At 37.3% G+C, this 23,691-nt stretch overlaps 5 protein-coding genes across 13 annotated transcripts; 2 read left to right on the top strand and 3 right to left on the bottom strand.

Moving 5' to 3' along the window:
• Positions 1–295: 295 nt before the first annotated feature.
• Positions 296–2,241, top strand: LOC132913063 (guanylate kinase). Of its 9 annotated transcripts, none has more exons than XM_060971023.1 (6): positions 296–453; positions 689–714; positions 1,192–1,459; positions 1,540–1,763; positions 1,869–1,976; positions 2,067–2,241. In XM_060971023.1, exons 3-6 carry the CDS (start codon positions 1,203–1,205, stop codon positions 2,072–2,074), a joined length of 597 nt encoding a protein of 198 aa, XP_060827006.1. In that variant the 5' UTR covers positions 296–453; positions 689–714; positions 1,192–1,202; the 3' UTR covers positions 2,075–2,241. The 9 variants fall into 9 exon arrangements, with proteins under 9 accessions (XP_060827006.1, XP_060827004.1, XP_060826999.1 ...); XM_060971021.1 differs by having other exon boundaries at positions 689–789; XM_060971016.1 differs by having other exon boundaries at positions 689–1,085.
• Positions 2,242–3,013: 772 nt separating this feature from the next.
• On the bottom strand, positions 3,014–6,375 carry LOC132913050 (uncharacterized). The gene is made up of 3 exons (XM_060970992.1): positions 5,404–6,375; positions 4,714–4,753; positions 3,014–4,543 (listed from the first exon to the last, which is right to left on the bottom strand). The coding sequence occupies exons 1-3, from the start codon at positions 5,453–5,455 to the stop codon at positions 3,538–3,540; spliced, it is 1,098 nt and encodes a 365-aa protein (XP_060826975.1). The 5' UTR covers positions 5,456–6,375; the 3' UTR covers positions 3,014–3,537.
• A 101-nt stretch (positions 6,376–6,476) lies between these two features.
• On the bottom strand, positions 6,477–8,856 carry LOC132912858 (uncharacterized). Its single transcript, XM_060970636.1, has 4 exons — positions 8,788–8,856; positions 8,535–8,705; positions 7,950–8,082; positions 6,477–7,463 (listed from the first exon to the last, which is right to left on the bottom strand). Exons 1-4 carry the CDS (start codon positions 8,854–8,856, stop codon positions 7,075–7,077), a joined length of 762 nt encoding a protein of 253 aa, XP_060826619.1. The 3' UTR covers positions 6,477–7,074.
• Positions 8,857–13,434: 4,578 nt separating this feature from the next.
• Positions 13,435–16,589, top strand: LOC132912857 (uncharacterized). Its single transcript, XM_060970635.1, has one exon. It carries the CDS (start codon positions 13,435–13,437, stop codon positions 15,565–15,567), a length of 2,133 nt encoding a protein of 710 aa, XP_060826618.1. The 3' UTR covers positions 15,568–16,589.
• A 2,577-nt stretch (positions 16,590–19,166) lies between these two features.
• LOC132913074 (uncharacterized) lies at positions 19,167–23,090 on the bottom strand. Its single transcript, XM_060971037.1, has 5 exons — positions 21,737–23,090; positions 21,459–21,483; positions 20,696–21,067; positions 20,219–20,482; positions 19,167–19,661 (listed from the first exon to the last, which is right to left on the bottom strand). Exons 1-5 carry the CDS (start codon positions 22,955–22,957, stop codon positions 19,417–19,419), a joined length of 2,127 nt encoding a protein of 708 aa, XP_060827020.1. The 5' UTR covers positions 22,958–23,090; the 3' UTR covers positions 19,167–19,416.
• Between the last annotated feature and the right edge of the window lie 601 nt (positions 23,091–23,691).

The following is a 23,691-nucleotide window of genomic DNA, read 5'->3' as shown; positions in this document are numbered from 1 at the left end:
TATTTCATAGTAAGATTAATTGCGTATCTTGTTAAATAAAAAGATAAAAACAGAATTTGTACATTTTAAATCGTGTGAAAAATTATTTGTATAACATATAAAGAAGTAAATTCATAAGTATATAATAAAGAAAAAAAATAATAATATAATAATAATGATAATAATAATAATAAAATTCCACATTTCTCTTATCACAGATATATATATATCTTGAAAACGTATATAGTTTATACGAATCACATATTGTATACTATATTCATACATACGTATAAGATGTTCTTGATTCACAATGCGGCGGTATACGCGCAGACGCCCATTATTAAACGAAAACGTGGTAGCTGTTTGTTCCGACTGCGGACTTTCGTGTTTTACTTTGTTAAAAGCTGTTATCATATTTTTTGATAGTTGTTACTACTATATTATACGTTTTTTAAAATTTAGTTATCTATAAAGGTGAGACAATATTCAATATTCGTCGAATTTCTTATTTGTTCATTAAAATAAAGAAGAATACGCGAGAGACAGTGATTGTGATACCCTTAACGAAGTCAGTTTTATGCATTGATCTTACTTTTTATTCAACGTGATTAATGAAAATTGAAGATGTACATATATTAATTGCAGTAAATAAGATTCTGAAAAAATTTTTGGATGAAAGCATTTAAATATTGTAGCTTTTATTTTTCAGTGCATCCGATCAACTTTTCCTATTAAGTTGCACAATTACGACACATTTTCCTTCAAGAAATCAATATTCCGAAGATACCACACATTAATTATCGTTCCATGGTTTGTAAGAATCTCAATATACTGCAAAAATAATGATATGACAGCGATTACCTATAATGATTTTTCGTTTTATTTTACACGCTTATTTCTGTTCTAATTAATTAATACTATTAATTAATAATGTTTTCGGTGTTTTTGGTCTACCGTATCTTTCATCGATTTGTATTAAATTCATCGTAAATACAACAATAAATATGCCTGCACTTACACGTTCTCTTCAATTGTGTGAAAATTAATTGAATTATAAATACGTAAGAGTATGGCATCACTTTCATGTTTTAGAACATTAGCATTAGGTATGAAGTGATTGAATCTATTCAAATTAAAAACCCAAGTTTTATCTTCTATTGTGAATTTTTATTGTGATAAATTGTTCCGTAACAATATTACATTCATTTTTAGGTGCTTATAATATGTTTCATAAAGGCTCACGTTCATTAGTTTTGTGTGGTCCTTCAGGAAGTGGAAAAAGTACGCTTTTAAAAAAGCTTTTTGAAGAATTTCCAGATACATTTGGTTATTCTGTGTCTCATACAACTAGAAGTCCTAGACCAGGTGAGGAAGATGGGAAACATTATCATTTTACTACTAAAGATAAGATGCAAACACAAATAGAACAGGATGAATTTCTTGAAACTGCTACATTCAGTGGGAATATGTATGGTACTAGGTAAAAATTAAATCTTTTTAAACAAAAGATGCAATAATAGATTTTATTGGTTATACATAAATCTTTTTCAATATTTTTAGTAAACGTGCAGTGGAAGAAGTACACAAAGCAGGTAAAATTTGCGTATTAGATCTTGAAATGCAAGGAGTAAAACAAATAAAACAAAGTTCTTTGGATCCATTGTATATATTTATTAAAGCACCATCTATCGAAGAATTGGAGAAAAGATTAAGAGCTAGGAAAACAGAAACAGAAGATGCTTTGCAACGGAGATTATCCATTGCTAGGCTAGAGATAGAATATGGTAAGTATTATAATTAATTTATTGCTTTGTTAAAAACTGGGATATGTTTACTATGTATTTTTATGTTAGACGAGGAAATATATATATACTTTAGAATTATTTTAGGAGAAAAGCCTGGTAATTTTGACATAGTGATTGAAAATGACAATGTTTCTAAGGCATATGAAAAACTGAGAGACTTTCTGATGTCAAATCTAAAGCAAGGTGATGCAGGTATAATAAACAGTACTTATGTATTATATGTTAATTACTATCCATATAATTGTTATGTATATTTATATTTGTGTTTCTAATATTTTACAGGACGTTAAATATACGCCTCTTAAAGATATATTATTCTTTGAAATCGTAAATCATAAATTATAATTATTTTTATATATCATTGTGTAAATTATAATAATAGATAATTATTACACAATGAAGCGCATGATTAAATCATGTCCAAGAGTCGGATTACTAAATCAAAGAATAAATTTATGCAAATAATTTTATGCAATGCTAAGTAGACCTTAATATTGCAAGAGTAAATATAGGCATACATGCTTCAAGCTTGTTACACGCATGGTACTAATGTAAAAATTCAGATTAATGTCACTTTAAAGGCATTGTAAAGCAAGGATTACAAATGTATAGTTTAAAGTAAAACTATGAATAAGGAAACAAGGATATGCAGAATGTTCATACAGTTTGTTTCTGTCCGATACTTAAAGAGACTAAGTATATGTCAAGTAAGAGAGACTCGTTAAGTTATTTTTGTAGTTTCTTTTACAGTTCTGTATATACTTTTGCTTTGACTTGAATAGGAAAAACATTGTACAGTATTTACATAATAGTAACTTATAGGATTACATCGATTCAGTGCAATACTCTAGTGTTTTAATGCACATATGAATGTGTGCAAGTGTCAAATTATTTTAGATTAATGATATCTTGCCGAATGTATACAAAGGACAGTCAATTTATGCGAAGACGGAACTTTACTACAGGCTAGATATCTAAAAAGAAAACTGAAGAATTAACTATAATATTTAAGATGTAGCTAACTGAGACTATTCACCAGACGAAGTTGTGTTCCAATAGTGTAGATTACTTATAAAGTACTTGTGGTTTTGTCCTCGTCAAACATCGTATACTCACTGCACAAATCGAGATTCATTCATAAATTCAATTACACTTGAATGTATCGTATTGCCGATTTATCAGAAGGGAAAGGCATTACATCCCTTCAAGAGCATTCATCATCGAGTAGACATATTTCACACGTTCTATTTATTTGCATATATTTTCGAAAAATTATATTCGAAATAAATATACTTTCATGTTAGATAAAAATCAACGCAATTTTCGAAATTCTTACAATTACCGTCGTTTATTTGTTTCTTACACATCACATTTGTACATGGTACAAGATATGAATATGAATCATTTTATTTATCGAATATCAGCATGTTGTTGCTTCCACGAGCGCGGAAGAAATTACATATTTTCCTATATACGGGGTGTTATCGCTTACTTGTTAGTACGTGTGTATGGTTACATAAATATGACGATAAAGCGACGTTTGAATGAACAAGGCGTAGCGAAATATCTATGCATTGTTAAAGAAAATTGTATCATTGTTGTATCATAATATATCGAATAAATATTTCAACCGTATGCGATACCGAAAACAAAATATCGTTCCTTTTAAACTCCCTTTAAAATTTATCTCGAAATCAACAATCAATCAATTCTATCTTCCCTTAGAGTAAAATATACGTGAAAATGATAAATTTTAGGACTGATGACGGTGAGGATAGTCGCGCCTTGGCCATTCCCCGTGATGGTGACGAGTTTTATGTCTAGGTACTTCGCTAACTTCGATGGACGTCACTTTTACATCTTTATTCTCTGTTGTTTTTTTCATTTCATCCTGAATCAAATTATCTCCGTAATTCCTGGGCATAAGTTCACTAGTTTCCTTCGTTTCAGGCAAGTTTCGAACCTTATTCTCCGTAGTTATTTCCGGTTTCCTGGAAAAAATGTAATTGATTACCTGAGGTCGCGGTGCAAAGATGTTCTCCGTTGGGTAAGCATTTGTAATCGATCTCGAATCCGATGGATTCGTATCTCTCGTTAATGGCACGTTTATCTGACTCGTTCTCACTGCTTGTATCACTTTCTGTTCTCGCGTCGGTTGATCCTCGTATCGAATCGATTTGAGCGATCCCAAAGAATCTCTGTCAGCAAGATCACGAGCGGTCAATCTTCTGATCGAATCTCTTTGATCTTCGGTCGATTCGATCCGACTGGGCAAGGCTAAAGGTTCTTCTCGAATTTCTTCGTACAGATCTCTTCTCAAATCGCGTTGTTCCTTCAAAGAATCTGGCAAGTTCGGCACGAGGCCGTCAGGCACGACGATTCGACGACGAAACACGAGATCTTGGTATTTGGCGCGATCCAAATAATCCTCTAGGGTGTTCCAGTTTTCCAAATCCCGGGAAATCGCTCTTCTAGCCAGCTTCGAGATTTCTTTTACGTCCAGAGGTTGCGTGTTCGTTTCAAGAAAGAAACGATCGTCATTTTGGAGGATGGTGTTGGCTCTGTTTTCATAATTATCCACTTGAATATTGTTTGCCGGATACGTGAGACGTTCAGAAGGTACTTGATAGGTTTTCTCCAAAACGGCTCCTTGATCGAAATAACGTTTTTGTTGATAGTTGCTGCGAGGTTCCTCGTTGGTGTCTGGATAGTAGGCTTCGTAGAAGACCGGACCTTTTTCGAGATCGTAGCTCTCGTAGCTTGGAGCAAAATATGCAGTTAAGAAAAATGACTTCGATTAAACTTTGATCAAACATTCTGAGGAACGCTTTTATCGAAGAAGATATAATCGAGTTTAGAGGAAAAGCTGACTTTATTTTTTAATAATACGCGCTAATTGGAAAATTAAGAGAAAAGTTCAATTACTTACCGGTGAATATCGGGGTTCCACGTGAAGATCGGCGATACACCTGACGGAAAAGAAAACGTAATTAGTTCGCGGTAATTGTATCGTGAATTTTTCAAAATCGAAATAACAAAAGCAGCCAGCGGCAAAGGAAAAGTTGAGAACGTTGGTTGATCTAATCGCCATTGTTGCCTTTTTAAACGAGTTCCTTAAACGAATTCTTTGAACCAGGTTCTCTGCTTTTCTACAAAATAAATTTCTTCAGGTTCTGGACTCGTTTAAGCGCGGTAATGAAAACCTTCCGAAACTGTTATTAAGATAAACTTCATTAGAAATTTACAAATTCGAAATGTGCTGTGCGCGCGTTCCTTGTTTCTGTAAAAGCTCTTCTTCGTCTCTTCCCTTTTTGTATTCGTCTGTAACTTTAATGAATTTCGTACGGTGCCAAACACAAAATGGCATCATCTTATCGCTTACACGATTTTTTTTTGTTTGCGATTCTACGTTTTTCATCGCTAATCACATTTTGACAAATGTCGCCAATTTTTTTATTATTCCTTCAAGCCTTTTATCGTTACTATTTCATGCGTTCCTGTTAATTTCCACTATATCTGGCTATATATATCTTTCGAGAATCTTTCTTTGCTTATCAGCGTTTATTCTATAAAGGTAAGAGTGAAAAGAAGAAAAGGCGGAAATGAAAAAGATACATACCGATGGAAATCGTTATCACTGTAATTGAAAGTAGACTCCGTTTTAGAGCCATGATCCTATTGCGAGGCAACGACAAGCAACTGAGTCTCTACGATGGGACGTGTGCGCGTATTTTCAGATATGCCTAAAATAAACCACCATTTCCTTCGGGTCTCGCTGACTAATTCACGTATACAGAGGGATAGAGATGGCTGGAAATCTTGAAAGACTGTGATCTACTGCTCTCGTGTCTTCATAACATCGCGCATGAAATATTAGCTCGTTGACTCGGAATTTTTTCGATGATTCCGCCAGAATCGGTCATTCGAATACCAGCGACGCGATGCGACGCAACGGCGAGAAGTGTCGTAATTTGCTCGTGTAATTCGTTGATTCTTCAAGTTTAGTATCTTGTAAACGATGTAAGACAACCTTCCCCTGTAGTAATTGATATTATACTGATATTAAATTAAGTTCCAGATATAACAGTGGTAACTTGAATCGTAAAAATTTGCTACCGGCTTTGGTGCAATTTTAGCTAAATGATATTCGTTGCGATATTTAAAGGTTCAAATAAATTTCTAAACATATGAACCTGCTTAAAGATCTATATGATCGATCTATATAACGCGATGTTTAATTCTGTAATTACGACGAAGGATGGAAAGAACAAAAGGCATCAGTTCCAACGAGTGAAAGTATTTTTTCTTATTGTTGTTTCATCTTTACCAGCTCAATTTCGTTTTGCTATTTTCTACGATAAAACTTGTTATTTAGCCAATTTTTTAGAATACGCGTGCTATTATAACGCGTGCCATTTATAAAACAAAAATGACATTTAATTATCGCGTGAAAAACGTAGTATAACGAGCAACGGCGCTGGTGCGACACAAAAAATTGTTTAAATTGATTGTTCAACGGGATTGCGTGAGATCTGCCAAATTGGTCGTACTTTCGAGGTTGTACAAAATCTACGATATTTCATACCGTATTTGCAATTTCTACATTGATCATATGGGTTCGTTCGATGGTTTTCATGGCAAAAGAAACGAATTGCTCCAGTGGAAAATTTTCAATGGGAACATCCGTTTGCCTATTTTTATCTGAATTGCCATTTTAATTAATGCTAAGCAAATTGTTACAAAATTCTCTCATTATCCTCCTATTCCTTTCAACTACAAGTAAATCAAACTGAACAATATATTCAATTTAAAGTATAAACGAGGTACGTCGTGTGGTTATTCAGACGAGTAGCGTGAAAATTATTTAATAATAGAATTTTTTCTTGATTTTTTTCTACCATAATTCGAACCATTCATTTTCGTTAAAAAAAAATGACGATGGTTAACCCTGTCGCAGGTACGAAGAAACTGTTCTTCGAGTCGTATTCAACCGAAACGCCGTGAATTTTGCTTCTCGTCCTCGTCGATGTTTTAAAAGTTCATCTTCATCCTCAAGATACTATCTAATACAGGGTGTGTTCTCCATAACGTTGCAAAGTCTGGGTGATTGAATCCACCGATCATGATAGTGACGATGATAGAAGACGATGTAGATGGATCTTGGATGAAATTTAGAAAACGTAGACGATAATTTGAGAGACTTTAATTTTAAGAATACGTGTCACGTTGAACATATAAAAAGAGTGTACCTGGATGTTGTAAGACGCCGTGCAGCATACGAGTTCCAGTTTTATCTCCGGAAGATTCGTTTACCAAAGGAAGATATTGGCCTGAACAAATTTCTAATAGCGTTGGAAATATGTAGCATATTCTTTTGTAATCTTTTTAATATCGCATTCAAGCGACGATCATCACTGGAACCAAACAAGTCCACTGTATCGTATAAAAGAAATTCTATTGGCAATCCAGATGAGTTTCGATCCAGTTCTGTTAATAAATCGTTAATTTCGCTATAGAACATGTCTGTTATCAAACACTCGTATAGGATACCATTGAACATCCTCATTAGCGTTATATCATAGAAAAGTATGTCTGGTGAAAGGCATCTTTCAGTAGTAGTCGAAGGTAATGAAATTGGATGATCAGTTGCAATATAAAGGATACAGCGCGCCATTGATCGTCAACCTTTTTCAGATAAAAGTATATTTCTCGTGATATCGCGGAGTTTCCATCGTCTTGACGGGATTCGTCCTCTTCTAGAGCTTTTTTTTTTTATCTATCTTCTAGATGATAAACTTGACAAAAACATTGATAAATCACATAACGTAGTTCCAGAGTGGCCAAAAGTTTTTGCCGAATCTTTCGCGCTCCTTCTTTCGGAGAATTCGAGGATTCTGAGAATACGAAGTTTTGTTAAGATAATTTATCAATGCTGTTCACTAATAGCAATTAAAAAAGGAATCTCTCGGGGAAAGTAATTCCACTCGTAGCAAGAAACGACATAAATTCCACTGCCAGGAGAATCAAACTGAGAAATAGGAAGAGGAGAAATGGGAAGGAAAGGCGTCTGATAACGTTTCATCAACGAATATGACAATTTGAAGGAGGCGAAACTTGGGCCAAGGTACTTGCACGTAGTGCCACGTCAAATACTCTACCATATACGACAGCACATATACATCTTGCACAGCCACACAGACGAGTTGTAGAAGACGTAGAACGTTCTCAGATCCTTTGGTACGTTGGTTGCTTTGGGATCGATCGCGCAAACCCGGTCGAAGTCTGTCCTATTGGTAAACTATGTTGCTCGTGTTGTCTACGTACTTTTAGACGAAGAACGAGGCAACCACTCTGCGGTACGCCACGTCCCCGAAACGGCGGAAAATGTGGTAGAAATTCTTTGATGGAAAAATCAATCGTTGCATCGCGTTAATCGAGTAATTTATAAAGATAATTCTTTTTAACGTTGAATCAAGGTGATCAAGGGTACCAAATTAACAATAAGAATTTTTCAAGCAAACGATAATAACTTTTTCTATGAAAAAAAAAAATAGAATCTTTCTTTGTCTTACTAACGCTCGAAATATTCCAAGATGTGGCAAAAAATATGTAATTCCAAAACGCAATAAAAAGACAGTCTCGAAGATAATTAACAACGTATTGAATTTTAGAAGATTTCCTCTGCGAGCGAAGAAAATTGTGACTTAACACGTTTTTCTCTTGTGGTTTTCGTTTGCGACGATTACCTACAGTTTCGCTGAACGTGTCGCTCTCCATCTGATGGCTGTGTCTGCCGTTCGTATTCGGGTCGATCACGTTCACCGTGAAGTTCAGTTTTTTCGCCAACACCCCCAGGAGAATTCCGTCCGGGCTTCCATACTCTCTGGAGCAAACGTAGGTCGAATCTGGATTTATTCTGCCCTGAAATTTCAGCCCCTCTTGTTCCTGATCGAAAATGCTCACGTTGAATCGGTACCTATTGAAATTGACGGCGCGTCGATACGTCAGCGTCGACAACGAACACAGCATCCATCTTTTTCACGTCCCATCCACGCTTTCCAATTGTCTCCATGCTGAAATCGGCGTATCTATTAAAATGCTAAACGATTATAGGACACCACGTGCGGCCTGCGCTGCATCTGTTATTCAAATGACGATGAATTAAACATAAATGGTATGCGTTTCATTTCTACTAGATTATATCTGATCGGCTTTTTAACTATATTTTAAATTATACTTTTTATTTTATATGAAAATAGTTAGTCGTTAGGAAAAAAGATCCTTGCAATCGGTTACGTTTACTCAAAGCTTTAATCGATCGTACATGTACTCTTCCTTTACGCCCTATTCTTGACATTTGAAACTCAATCGCACGAAATTTCCATGTACGTACATTTCACGTTTTATTACTTCCTTCCAATTAATCGGTTTTCAGTGATATTTCGGTATTCCGGATATTATATGTTTGCCTGCCTTCGTGAATGAATTGTAAAAATTTTTATGAAAATCTTCGTGACTCGAGAGTAGCTGGACGTAAAGTGCATCCTGAATTTGATACACCGCAGTTTCCTCTAGATGTTCTATCGATCTGTGGTATCCTATCGTCCAATTCCATCAACAGATCGTTCCACGCAGCTAACACGATGAAATGTTCTTTGTTGTTTCACTGAAACGACGTGTAAGAATTCAACAGCTCCTTGAACGAACTTTTATCTCCCGCGAAGACGACGTTCAACTGTCCATATATCGACGTATCGTTCTTGTGCCACTATCCGCTTACGTTTCATTTATAGCGAAGAAGATTCATCATGAATACTAATCTCCGTGTCACTTTTCTTCGAACATCACGTCTCTCCATTTTCACGCGTTGATTCGCCCGTTGTTCCATCCCATGTCGAAGTTTATTGCGTTTGCATCATGATCGTTGCTAGAAATTCGATACGTGTATAACAACCGCGTTGCAGTATTCCGCTGTCGCCCGAAGGAGAATGTCGAAGTTTCGCAAAGTTCTTGCTCTGTTTATGAAAATTCCGTGAAACACGGTTTTCCGTACAGTACACATACAATCTCGTTCCAAACGAGATTAGTCTCGACGTCTCGATAGTCTCATGAAACTGCGTTCCCTGCAAACTGTATCGAAGCCTGACAGTTAGATATTGGTATTTGCAAACCAGCTACCATTATTTTCAGAATCGTCTGGAAAGTAGATTAGAATTTTAGACAGGATTACACGGTCCTATAGCAAAATATTCTTCCGTTTAAATTACCCTATACATCATCGTAGTTCCAAGAACAACGACAATTCAACAATCCTCGATACGTAAATTAAATTTCTGTCGCTTCGATCTGCTCATAGACCACTGTCATTTTTCACGGATGATTGCGTACGCCTAAAAAGATTTCTTTTCACGTGCAAACTGTTGAGCAACGTCAACGAATTTCCAAACAAGTAAATTCTCCAATTCCTTTTAATAACGACGATAAACGTTCGTTGGAGCGACGTGCCCGTCAGACTGCAAATATCCCTAAGCGCTTTTCCGTCAAATGCAAATAACCAACGTGCGACGCAGAAGCGTCAACGCTACAGAAATAGGCAATTACGTTCTGTTTACCCGGATCCTTATTTATCCGACGTCTTTCGAGACAATTCAGCCTCGTCGCGTTCGATCAAAAACTTATTGGCTGATCGAACACCTTCCGGTGTTGTTGACTCTTTACCTTCGATCATCCTCGTTCGAGTTTCCAACGATTATCTGTGCGATCGCATCTCCGACTCGAATCGCGTCGAAGAAAAGAGAAAAGGAGAAAGACGGAGCGAAACAGCACGAGTGACGAAATTTGCGCATACATACATATTTCGAATATTATCTGATCGCTATATTGGTTACCGGTGAAAATTTAATGAAGCAATTTAACGATGACACGGTGACCGATGGTCTAGATTAAACGGAAACATGCGCGATAGTGGCCGTGTCGTTTGGAAAATGCCAAGCATACTCGAGCGTGACGGCAATAGAACTCTCTGAGAAAGGGTTTTGGTTGATTTATCGAGTAACACAGCGTCGGACACTTGTATAACTATTACGTTCCGATGAAGTAGATTTATCGGGAAACTTAAACGTCAGATCCTTTCAGGGAGAAGCATAAGAGTTAAGGAATATTTGTGATCGACGGATTAAATAAATTGATTTCTCATTTATCTGGGACAATTCTCGATTTTCACGCGAGCAAAAATTTCATATTTGCGTATTAATTGACACGGCATTTAATTGTGTACATAGTACGATAAACCTCGACTTTTGCTAAATTGCTGAAATTTCACCGAAATACGGTCGTCAAGCGTATTAGATATCTAGCGACTCGTTACATATTAATTAACTTCTCACCAGAAATCCATAGTAACCTTTAATTAAAGCCTGTGTTCTTAGAGAGGTCGAGTAAATGGCGAAGTGTTAATTAAATCTTAATGGTGGATGGTGAATAAGAAGGAACATTTCTGAGCGTTTAATAAAGACAGGTTCTTGAATTCTGAATGGTAAAAGTACCAAGGATAGGAAACAAACGGAAAACGCCTGTAACGATTTGTAAAGAAAAGAAAAAAAGAAATTGTTACGCTAATTTGTGATTACACATATTTGGAAGTCAATGTGAAGACGCTACGAAGAATTAGGGAACGAAGAAGAAAAGTACATAGAGCGAATTATCGTCGTCCGCGTGGAGTAATATTCAGTTAAACAACCTGTCAAACTTTTGACGTTTGACGTGGAGGAGCCACATTGCGATGAAAATGTTTGCTCGATTTGCTCGGGGCAAACACAGCAGGAGGAGATAGATGCCGGAAAATGGCATGAAATATTTCGACGCGGCTAGGCTTCTCGTCGAAATTTAAGTAGCGAAAGTCCGCGTTAGTCAGACGCGAGGGTGATACTTGAAAGTTAAGAAAGCGAAACTCGAGGAGAAGAACGATAACAAACCTTTTTACAGTCTACCTTTATGAGATCCTCGAGGCGAAATTTTCCAGGTTTTCTCGCTGATAAGAATCATTGTTTTTGTTCATTTTTCTTACGGTAGTTTCACTCTTTTCTCGCTTTTCATTTTTGTGTACTCGCTTTATTTTTCATTCTCTTATTTTTCTACTTTTTTGCTCCTTTCGGAAAGAAGAATCGTCGTTCGTATACGTTCGATATCGGATAAGCGGATAAGGACAGAAAAAGGAAGAGTCTGTGTTTGCGATATCGAATGGTTACTTTGTACCCACGATCTTTTTACTTTGTATTGTTCGTATCTATACGACCGGTCACTTTTTTTTTCCCTCGTGTTTTTCACTTTCAGTAACATTAATCGTGTTTGCAGGTAAAAAAGTTGATCGGACGGGTAGGAAAGTGGGGAACAATCGTGCAGTAACTCTTGGTTTTAATATCGGATTTGCTATAATATCGGAGTGCCATATATTCTGTACTTGGAATCTTATATTACCATTTTTAGAACGGTGCTTCATTTATCCTTCTTAGTTACAGATTTTGGAAGAAATCTTAAATTTGATCGCCAATATAGTTAGTAGAAAATTGACTCGATATTAAATTATAGTACGTTTCACAGATTTTATTACACGCCTTATTTTGATACACGTTACGCGGGGCGCTTAAAATTAGCAGATTGTTCCTTAATTCATGAACGCTGACATATGTATAATATATGTTAAAGTCTATTGGCTATTTTGCTCTACTTATCGACTCTCAAATACATTATTCAACTTTTTCAGAAACTTTCGAAGAAGCTGAAGCTAATAATTCTTTTCTTGGGACTAACTCGCGACAAATTTGTTTTCCAACCATTTTATTTCTTCTAAACACTAGGTTCTGCTATCGTTATCTGCGAGAACTCGCGTGAGAAAGATCGACGATAGATCACAGTTAGTTTCATCACCTTTTCGTATCGTCAACTTCGCAGAAAAATGAGAAATAACTGTCACTGGTCCGTCAGACCGGCCGCGTTATCGATTTACTTACGCATGGAACAGGATGATTTACGACGGTGCTTTAGGTCGCTGCTCGGATATTCCTTCCGAGCATGTTATCGATCCGAACGATTAGCACAATGTTTCCACTCCTCAAACCTGATCGTTATTCTCGTAACTTTTACATCTTTTCGATTGCAATCTCGCCAACAGCCTCTTATTTTTGTAGATTTCTATCAAACTGGTGCAGGAATATTTACATATATGTCGTATTAAAATTTCCATAACAGTTTTCCGTTCTAGCTTAAAACCGCTCGCGTCTGCATGTACATAGATAATATCCTCATGTTTTCGACGTTATCGTGCGCTAGCTTTGACGCGAGAGTTTTCTTCTTTCCGAGATAATTAACTATTTCTCTCTGCGGTATTAATAGTAAATAAATGGTTTTTTCTAGCGAACAAGAGATTATTAAGATGGAACTTTAAAGCCGAACAACTACGTAGTGCCGTTTAATCTGAATAATTAAAAATAGTCAAGGAGATTATAAAGCTGTTGTGCAGCTAATGCCATTTTCCTTTTATAACAAACTTTCTACGATATTCCACGAAGAGGAAGGAAACAATAAGTCTCCGGTGTGACGTTAGTTAAAATAATAATAAATACGATATAAAATACGATAGAGACCAAGGGAAATGTTATATTCAACGTATCTGATCCTTCTCGGTATTTTGTTTTTATTAAAATCCTCCACTTCAGCGGAATACTCTCGGAACCACGATAAATTCTACTCGTCGATCGGGAGCAAGCCCTTATCTAGCCAGGAGACTGACAACCTGAGGCTGGTGTTGAATTTCATTCGCCAATCCCCTGAGTTTCATCCGCTCACGTTCTCCGTAATACTGCCGGAGTTTCAATCGAGCTTCATCGAATTTTTGCTGAGCTATGTTGGACAAAATTCGATCGAGGCCTACAAAGTCAGGGCGAGGGATCTGTCCCTGAAGGCCACTTGGATGAGCCGGCTACGACTCACTTGGATCTTCGTCGTTCAAGACTTGTCCAGCTTTAACATCTTCGTTTATTGGCAATGGAATCTGTGGAAAGCCGGCAACCAATATTTGATTATCTTCACTGGAAAAGTAGTCACCACGCTCTGGACGGAGGCTTTTACAAACTTGTGGAGAAAGTACGACGTTCATCGAATCGTCGTCGTCGACGATGATTTTCGATGTCTGACCAGATACATGCCGCTCGAGAAACGATCTAACAACGGCTTTGGAAGGGTATACAAATCATGTTTGAAGAAAAATCATTTTACCAAGCGACCCAGCGAGTACGATGTTCTTCAAAATCCGCCAAGAGGTAATAATTCGGGATATCCAGAGGATATTCTTCGACTGAACAGAGATACAAGGTTATTCGAGAATTTCCAAAACTTGAATCATTATCCCCTGAACGTGCTGGTGTTCGAATCTCTGTTGATGAACGTTTCATACGATACTCGGAATAGACTGGAATTGAGCAAACCAGACGCTAATGTGGCGTTTGCTCTGGAGAAGGCGATGAGGGCAAAATTTCGTATAAAAGCTATGAGGAAGGTTGATTTCACGGATGATCCATTTACCACTTCGTTGACAAGCATCGAGACTAGAAACGTGGACATGGTTATCACCGGATTTTTCGTCAAGGTTTATAGCAAATTTCGAAAGTTTCAGTTCACCTGTGCCGTGTACGAGGACAAGCTGTGCTTCGTGTCGCCCGATTCTGGTCTGGTACCCAAGGCTTACATGCCTTTTCTACCCTTTCAAAAGAGCTTATGGTTTCTGCTAATAGCATATAACATTACGGTTACGTTCCTGTGGTGGTTGGTGAAACACATTAGTGAATCGTTGCGACGTCAACGCAAATGTGCCAATCCTAGTCGACGATTAGAAATTAATCGTTCAACGAGAAAACCACAAGCACGGTATCTTCCCAAAAGTGGGATAAAAAATTACTTTCCAATGAAAGAACATCGTTACTCTGATGTATCTAATTACAAAGAACCACCAGAAATTCCCCGATACATTAAAAGACCGATCATCTTTATCGAGTACCTTACCTATCCCTTTCAAACAAGCGAAATTCCAGCGCAGAGAGCTCTACTCCTCGGCACCCTATTTTTCGCTCTTATCCTCAATGGACTGTATCAAAGCGTCTTGGTATCTAGCCTAAGTAAACCGTTCCATTACCCTCAACTACATAATCTAGAAGATGTAGTAAATTCTGGAAAAATCGTGATCACCAAGTATGCGAATCTGAAGAACGTGTTCCTGGATGATTCCGAACTAGACGCGATGCTGATTCGGAGAATTCACGTGATTAACGTTCAACGATCTACAAAGGACATTGTGGCGTACGAAGATAAAATCGCGATCACCAGATATTACACGTTGGAGCTCGACGATTCCGACTATTTCGACAAAGAAGGAAATCCCCTATTGAACTTGGTGGACGAATGTCCGATGAATTATAGAGTGTCTTACGTGTCAAGATTGCATTCACCTTACGCAGAGAAAGTCGATTTTGTGTTGTTAAGGTTGAGAGAAGCGGGTCTGCTTAATTTCTGGTTCGATGATATGTTGTATCGTATTAAGATAGCTAAGATGAAGAAAAGGAGATTGAACAAGGATATGGCGGCGATGAAGAGCCGGATGAGCGGCGAGATCAGGTTAACGCTGGATCATTATTTATTAACGTTTTTATTGCTGTTCGTTGGCCTGTTTGGATCTACCGTGATGTTCTTCACGGAACTGTACATCGCGAAACGAAGCACAAGTAAATGTTAAAATAAACAAAAAGAATGTTCGTTTCAAAATTCATTTCTTTTAGGGGAAAATTCAAACCGAGAAATTGCTCGTGACCAGAAACAGAGAAAAAATAGAAAATATGTGTTTTGTTTGTTCGTTGTGTAACAAAAAAGTTTTACCACTATCGTGCAGTTATCACGAATTTTTCTATTTGGATTTATACCGCGTACTTTCAATGTTGACGTCCCACTAACGGTTTGAGTAGACTAACAGTTTTTTCCACGATGAAACAATTTCTGACATTTTTTTTACTTGCTTCTTATTTTCCCATTTGTTTGGTTTTCCAGGCGAAATACTGGTAAATTTAAGAATAGAACGGCTGGTGATCGGCCGAATCGACGATTTGTTATTTTCGCTTAAATCAATCCTTCTTCGCGTCGTTGAGACACGAGCGATCCTATCTATTATTTGTCTCCATTCATCTACTTGACATGATAAAAGGAAATATCTGTTGACCTACTTTAAACAGAAACAGATCGATAACTGTCTTTTCTATTATCTATTATAAACGAAGAAATAAAGAAATAAAAAAGTACACTCGTTGCTTTCGATCAAGCGACTTAATCAACCGAATCATTAATTATGCAGGTATCATCGTGAAGATTGACTAATAATTAAGCCGATGTACTAATGAGGTTCTATGTTCATCGTTATTAATGAGAAGCAATTAAAAGTGTATGTAAATCACGGCTATAACACGTTAAATGCAATTTGATATCGTGACATTTGGTGCATTAATTATAATAGAAGCGTTTTAGAATTATTATAAAATCACGCGAACGATGGTCGCACCTTGATGGATTTAATATTCTAAGCACGTACTTCGTTTCTTCACAGCAGATGCTCCACTAAATGCGATTAAGTTGTACCTGTCTGTGTTACGAGAGTGCTTCTCTGATACTCTTTTTCCCGTTGTCCTCGGAAACGATTGAATCTGAATCTGTTGAAATAAATCAGCGCGATCAGAGAACGAAAATCTCGTGTCCTTGCAGAAAACATAGTCTTTAAGTAATTTCCAACATGACTGATCTTGCTTATTCTTTATAATGCTCATACTGTTTGTTCCTAATTTTCATGTATACGTCGGTACAATAGTCTGACAATAGTCGGTTGTCGTTCCGTAAACGAATTCGCAAAAGCTGTTAAACTGAATTATAAATAGCGCTATAAAAGATATGCATATAAATCTCGCTTCGTGGGGCATCCATTTTCCATGTTCTACCCTTCTGAACACGGCCGTCATCCACTTCGTTTTTATTTTTGTTTTTTCTGTTACGTGTAAAAACGTGTAAAAATACGGCTAGAATCGTTAAAAACTACACATCGATGGAAAGTACTGATCACGGGTTAAAATTTGTTTTTCTCTTCTGTACATTATTATTGCTAAACGAATGTGTTTGTATTACAAAGAATATCATAAATTTTATTACATACAAGTAGATTAACGGATAATTCCGTTATAGAATAAACGTTAATCAGTTTAACGATGAAAATGGACGAATGAAGAAACTCTTCCATTCGTTATCTGATCGGAATCGTTTTAATGTTCTACAGATGAGTGACTATATGAAATGCAACTATAATCGTAAAACGATGAAGAGAGTGTCGTGAACGACGAAATGCTGTCGATAGAATAGGGATACTTTTGTACGATCTGACTCAATTACGTCGCAAAACCGATTGTTTTGCTTTCGAGAAGAGAAAATTAACGCTTGAATGGCGTCAAACGAATGCACGCCGCGTTATTATCACGTTCTGCTAAATTTTAGATATAATCCTTTGAGCATCAGGAAATTACCGTGTGACCGCGTTTCATCGCAGATAAGATGGTTGCTGAAATTACTATTCACGAGATCGTGGCAATGTGGGCATTATGTCGAAGAAGATTGCGTGTCGTGGTTTGAAATAGTGATTGTGTTCGGCGAGTACGAAGCACGTCCCTATCTTCTGAAATTAGAATAGCGTTTCACTTTGTTGAAACAACGATTAAGAACTATATCGAGAGATCTCCTTAGCCAATATCCTCCCACGTTAAATTAGAAAATAGAAGAAAATCTGCTTGTTAAACGTTTGAACGCGGACAAACGGATCAATTAACATACATGTAATTACACGAAGGTAAGAGACACTTCTTGGATATATTTCTCAGACTTTTATACGTATACTTTTATGCACGTTGCAGATACTCTCGTCTTTTTGATACTCAAATTGTACGTCGTTTGTTGCTGCTATCTATGTACACTCGGAAAATGTTCTCTTCTACATCCATCCTTCAAATTTTCAGGAAGGTGGAACGACTCACGGGGAGAAACGACCGAATTTAGTATATTTTTAACGATCGAGAGAATTTATTCGCAAAGGAGATACTTACAACGAGAGAACGTCAAAGGGAATTCTACGTAAGATAATTCTTTCGAATGACAAAAATCCTTACCAGCGATCTTGATCTTTAACAGAATATTCTATCGTATTTCTTTCACAACATCGATTTTTCTAATGATCGACTGCATTCGAAAGTGCACTCAATTTTAATTATTTCTTTTTAAATAGATTTGCGCAGGTTACCGAAACATCAAAGAATATATATGTAAAATGTCGATCGGAAAAATTGTATAGCTTCTTCGTAAAAAAATTCCAAAAGACTCTTGAAACTCTAACGATCGGGTTGCTCGCGGTTCGCTGATCAATATACTAAGAACTCGAACGAAGTTAAGCGTGGTGTGGGAGTGATTAACTTAGATGCGTGTCTTATCCCTTCAAAGAGCTTACTTTTCCTTAAACTCGTTCGTTGCATAATTACGTAAAACTTAATTCTCCACGTCCTATACTCGAACTTGCATCGTGTCGTGTCACTCACAGTTCGTTCGTGGAAATTATTCCAAGGACCTATTAGAGTAACTCTAAAGTAAGATAACTTTCAGCTTCGCAATCTGTAAGCAAAGTCCAGCGTTAAGTTCCACGAAGAGAAACCAAGATTTTACGAAAATGATACCTTTTTTGTAAAAGGTATTTCCAGAATTTTGAATAGTATTGAGATACGAGCAGATTAAAGCCTATTCGATTGTAGATGGAACAGAGTGGTTCGTTTAATTTTTTGAAAAGTCGTCTTCACAGCGGGAAATGGATAGATAATGCCGAAAGCGTTGCGTAGCGTGGAAATTGAAGTAAAATGGGACAACCAGTGCCAGACAGTCAATGTCAATACCGATGTTCGATATAATTCTCGCTACGTTCCTTTGATCCTGTGACGAATATGGATATGACGACAAAAATTTTGTTGTCTCATAAAAACCAGAGATAAACTTCTAGTCGTGAAAATATTTCGCTATATAAAATCATGCACGAACGAACAAAAAGAAAAAACAGAAACAATTCTGTTTCTATCGACTTCTGCGTATTCTTTGCAACAATTCTATTGTTCAAACAAGGTAACTATTGTTGAATGAATTGTTAAAATCTATTGGACAATGGATAAGATCAAAAACGTTGGAGTATTTTTTTGCATTGCGAAAAAAAGACAAAGAAATGACAAAGGTAGGTGTTGATATACGTAAACCCGTCGATCGTTTTAAAAACGATAAGAAATTGGCCAAAGCGTCAAGTAAACGAGAAGAATGTTCTTTCTTATCGAAGACAAGGAAAGACAAGATGATACATCTCCTTCAGCCAGGACTCTTCGCGTTTCATTCGCACCATTTGTTTCATTCTAGCCATCGAGCAAAACAGAATGCGGACAGGGCGGACCGATTTCCACGTCAGTTGCTGCTTTTTACTTCCAACCAGGTACAACCATTTCGGACGCATTTCTCCGAGCGGAGGACGTGCAAATTATCGGACGTTGTTTTGCCGATACTCGTAGATAAATACGATTATGCTTATGGCCAGTCCGATGTACAGTATCCCAAACGGGATGAATAAATGCCGGATCGTGATCTTCCTATGCATCGTCGAGCCATTCAACACCAGTGCCGGCCGTTTCTGCGACTGGTATATACTCTGATACCACTTTCCATAGAAACCGCCGTTGTTTAACCGGGAGAGAATGCTGTTTATACGACCACCGTATGGAGATCCTGGAATAACGTTCACGTTTTACAATACAGCTGGAAATTTCGATCTGACGAACGACGTTTGGATATACATATAGCTACGAATTGTAAGCGTTCGGTTAAATTTTTAAATCGAGTTAACGGCATAAATGATATGGGCGAGATGGATGACGAGAAAGTAGAAGATAATGGAACATAGTTGTGATAATAATGAATCGATGGAGGAAGAGAGTGGAAGATAATCGGTGGTAGGGGACGCAGAATTTATTGATTAATCGCTGGTGGTGAGTGAATGAGTAAAGAAATGAGATAACTTGCAAAGGAGGTACCTGGCTGGGTTTTGCGGATATTTAAGAATTTAATATCGGTAGAGTAGTAGGTAGCGAGGACCGATAAGGATAAAAATGCGAAAGAGTAATCTTGAACTATGTTGCTCGAAACAATTAGTGGAACGATACTACGAATTCGCACATATCGAGGAAGATTACTCTTCGAGCAGTGGTGAAATAAAAATATACGGATAATTATCCTACGATATTCGATTTGCTAATCGTTTTGAATAATTTATTTGCCTTACGAACCCTTTGTGATTATATTAGCGAGAATGTATTCCTTCGGACATTCGCTGACGACGTGTAGTCTTTCCATTTCTTCCTCGCTGTATTTAAATGGCAGTGTCTCGAGTCGATGAAGATAAGCAGCGTCCTTCGTTTTAAATAATCTTCTATACACTTCCGATCTGTTCGCGTATTCTAATTTATCGTTTAGTTGTTTGATTAATGGCGATGTAATGTCAGTCAACGCGTCGTCGAGAACATCTCTGGTGTCGGTTAAAATCGTCAGACCTGCCAAGCATAATTCCAAGATTTACAAAGATGCGATAGCCATACATTCTTCGAGCATTTCGAGTCTATTACTATACAACCGGAACGTTAAGAATAATCGCCTCTTTGTAAATAGATTTTTAAAGAGATTAACTGAGAATAATTCCTTCTACGTTAAAGCGTAAAACGTAATAGATTAAGGAACAAAATAAATATTCAAAAATGGAATATTACCGCTTTCTTTCAGCTGTTCCAAGGTATTGATATCCTCGTAATACATTCTTTTACTGAAACTAGAGGCAAGCTGAGAAGTGATAATCCCATTAAGGATCAAACTTAGAAACAAACTGCACATCATCAACAACCTCTCGGGGAACCAAGCCTGGCCCAAATTAAAGGGCTGCACCAGTTGAAATACGACTTTTGTTAAATGTCTGCCCAGCCACGTGACAAAGGACAAACACATTTCCTTGAATCGTTTCGAGCGGCCTTTCTTCGTTTTCATCGTCGATCGAACATTTGACGTTTTCTCGACTATGTAAATTCTGTTAGCAAAACGAGAATAATCATCGTATGCAATAAATAAGACTGATACTCTTTCATCTCCTCTTTTTTTATATTATAATCGAGGCTGGTGAATAACGAGATTCGTAAAAAGAGAAACAAATTGACGTTCAAATAGGGAAATTAATGTAGGATTCGTTAAAACGTTGACGCATATTATATTTATCGAGCCAATTTTACCACTTTCTATCATTCCGCAGTGCCAGAAGAAATTTTATTTCGAGCAACCGGGGAATTGAAATAATATCAACTTGTTTAAATTAAAGTCTTCCTTTAAATATTTTCTAAAATATTACTTTCATATTTTAAAATTACTTATTGCGGTAATACAATGTAAACTATATGAAATATAAACGAAGAACTTGATAAAACTCGACAGTTTTTGCGACCTTTTTATATACTCACATATATCTCTTTATGATAAAAGCTCGACCCGTTTTCATCCGTACTAACTCTATCTCATATCTCTCCCTTTCGTACTTTGTGTAAACTCATATTTTATTCAAACAATGACTCGCCAATACGCAAGCGAAATATCGATGTACCCTGGCAAGCGGATTCGACAATTCCTCGCAATCTTTCCTTTGCCTTTGATGAAATCTTTCGAAAGGCAGAGAACCAACAGACTGTACATTTCGTATTTTCAGCACTTACTCACCCGTGTGCTTCGCCGTACGTTCGCTTCTTCATAAATTTTGGAGCGATTTTGACCACGGCACCGTTTCGATTCTCGAGGAAGTAGAAGTCAGTCGGATATTCGTAGCAGAAAAACATTGTTCCGCTTCGTCGAATAGCTTCGAACCTTTCGTTCTTCAAAATCATATAAATCATCGAGATGACAAAGTGCGTGGCGAATACTAACAACCAGGCTCCTCCAGTGAAGATCTTGACGATCACAAGATAATCAGGGACTGGTGGTGCTTTAGGAACAAGCACGCATAATTTGTCGCTGGTGATTGGCGTCGTAAACTCCAGCTCCCTGGTGGAATAGTCTTTAATGAAAAAGTGATTGAACGATACGTCTGCAAATCTATAGACCAAATGTCCAATAGTCCCAAAAAATGCTCCGTTCTCTTCCCAGCCGAATCTATCTTTCGATCTAATTAAAACGAGCGTCACGTTCATCATTTTACAAACTTCTTCGAGATATTTGAAGTCTAATCCAGAAAATTGGCCGTTCTGGAAAGATATCGTGCTCGTTTCGAAGATGGAGATTTTTAACGGGGATAATTTAAAGTCTCTTCTATCCTTGATGAAAATATCCGATATATCGGTGGTATTTGGTCCGTTGATCAACAGAAAACTGTCCGTGTTCGATTTAACACAGTTCCAATCGCAGCTGGTGTTAACGCGATACCCAGTGTGACGAGCAGCGTAATCGAAAGGGTCGTATCGAATCACTTTGTCAGCGGCGAACAAAAGCAGCTTATAAACCCTTCTAAATCTCCAAAGCCTCTCGAACGCCCACTTGCAAAATCTCTCGTATATCGACAAATCGGAGAATTGTATGCCCTGATCTTGAAGAATATAGAAATTTTCTGGATGCCAGAACGACATCAAATGCGGAGAACTAAGGATATCCCTGAGATGATCCACGTTCGAGAACAACAGCAACACGCAACTTTCTGTCTCTATAGTCTGATAATCGCGTCTCATGTTCTTGTACTTCAAAGATATTACATGTTTCAGACTGACTAGTTTGGTAGAGACGTTTAAGCCAACTAGAATGTCACGAGGAACATGGAACGTACGATGGTACTCGTAATCATCGAATACCACGGTCAACATTTTCGTGTGACTGGTTATGGCCCACTTTTCTACAAAAGGATATAAGTTGGAATAGTTGTCCGAGTAATTCGGTTCGAACAATTCGCAAGCGACACGGAATAGGATGGTCGCGGTCAGCAACACGACGGGGAACTTCCTGCACATCTTCCGAAAGCGTTACAGGCTGCAACCAGAATCGGATTTTTCGACGACAACGCGTTAGAAGGGCTGGGATTTGCGAGATCCTTGATGTTTTCGATGTAATCGTAGTTCCGGTATACAGGATGATTCGATCGTAGTGTCTGGAAATTTACCATCACATACTTTCGTTAGGAAGTTAGATACAATTACCATCGGATATAATTATAAAAGACTTTGAAAATTTATATTTATCGTAAAACTTTTCTTTTAATCGTAAATCGTCGGCGTATACATAAAAGTTGAATCAGCTTGTACATTCGATAGATTTTCAAGGTAACAAGGGATCGACAGAATCATGTCAAAAAATCCGCCGTGGCGTCGCGAAGGTCGGGCTTGACAGCAGCCAATCCAATGGTTCGAAATTCACCGAGCATCCAGTTAATTCAAGGAAGCCAGTTAATTCTCTCGACCCAATAAACTCCTTCGACGCTCGGTCGTGGATCGCAAATCAGCTTGGCGTCGAGTTCGAAACTTTATTATCTCCCTCGAAACCATTTAACGAATCCCAAAGCAAACACAGTTTCGCTCAGGATTCCCTTTAAAAATTCGTCGGTTGTCAGATCGTAGATTCTTGCCAAAAATTTCTCAGTTTGATTCTAAAATGAAACTGTCTATCGATCAATGTCTATGTACTCGTATGAGAATTAAATCGAAATAACGGCTCTCCGATTAGAGTCCAACAATTCGAATTAAATCTT

Source organism: Bombus pascuorum, chromosome 12 (genome assembly GCF_905332965.1).
Source record: "Bombus pascuorum chromosome 12, iyBomPasc1.1, whole genome shotgun sequence".
Taxonomy (NCBI): Eukaryota; Metazoa; Arthropoda; class Insecta; order Hymenoptera; family Apidae; genus Bombus; species Bombus pascuorum.
This window is presented reverse-complemented; position numbering and strand designations above follow the sequence as displayed.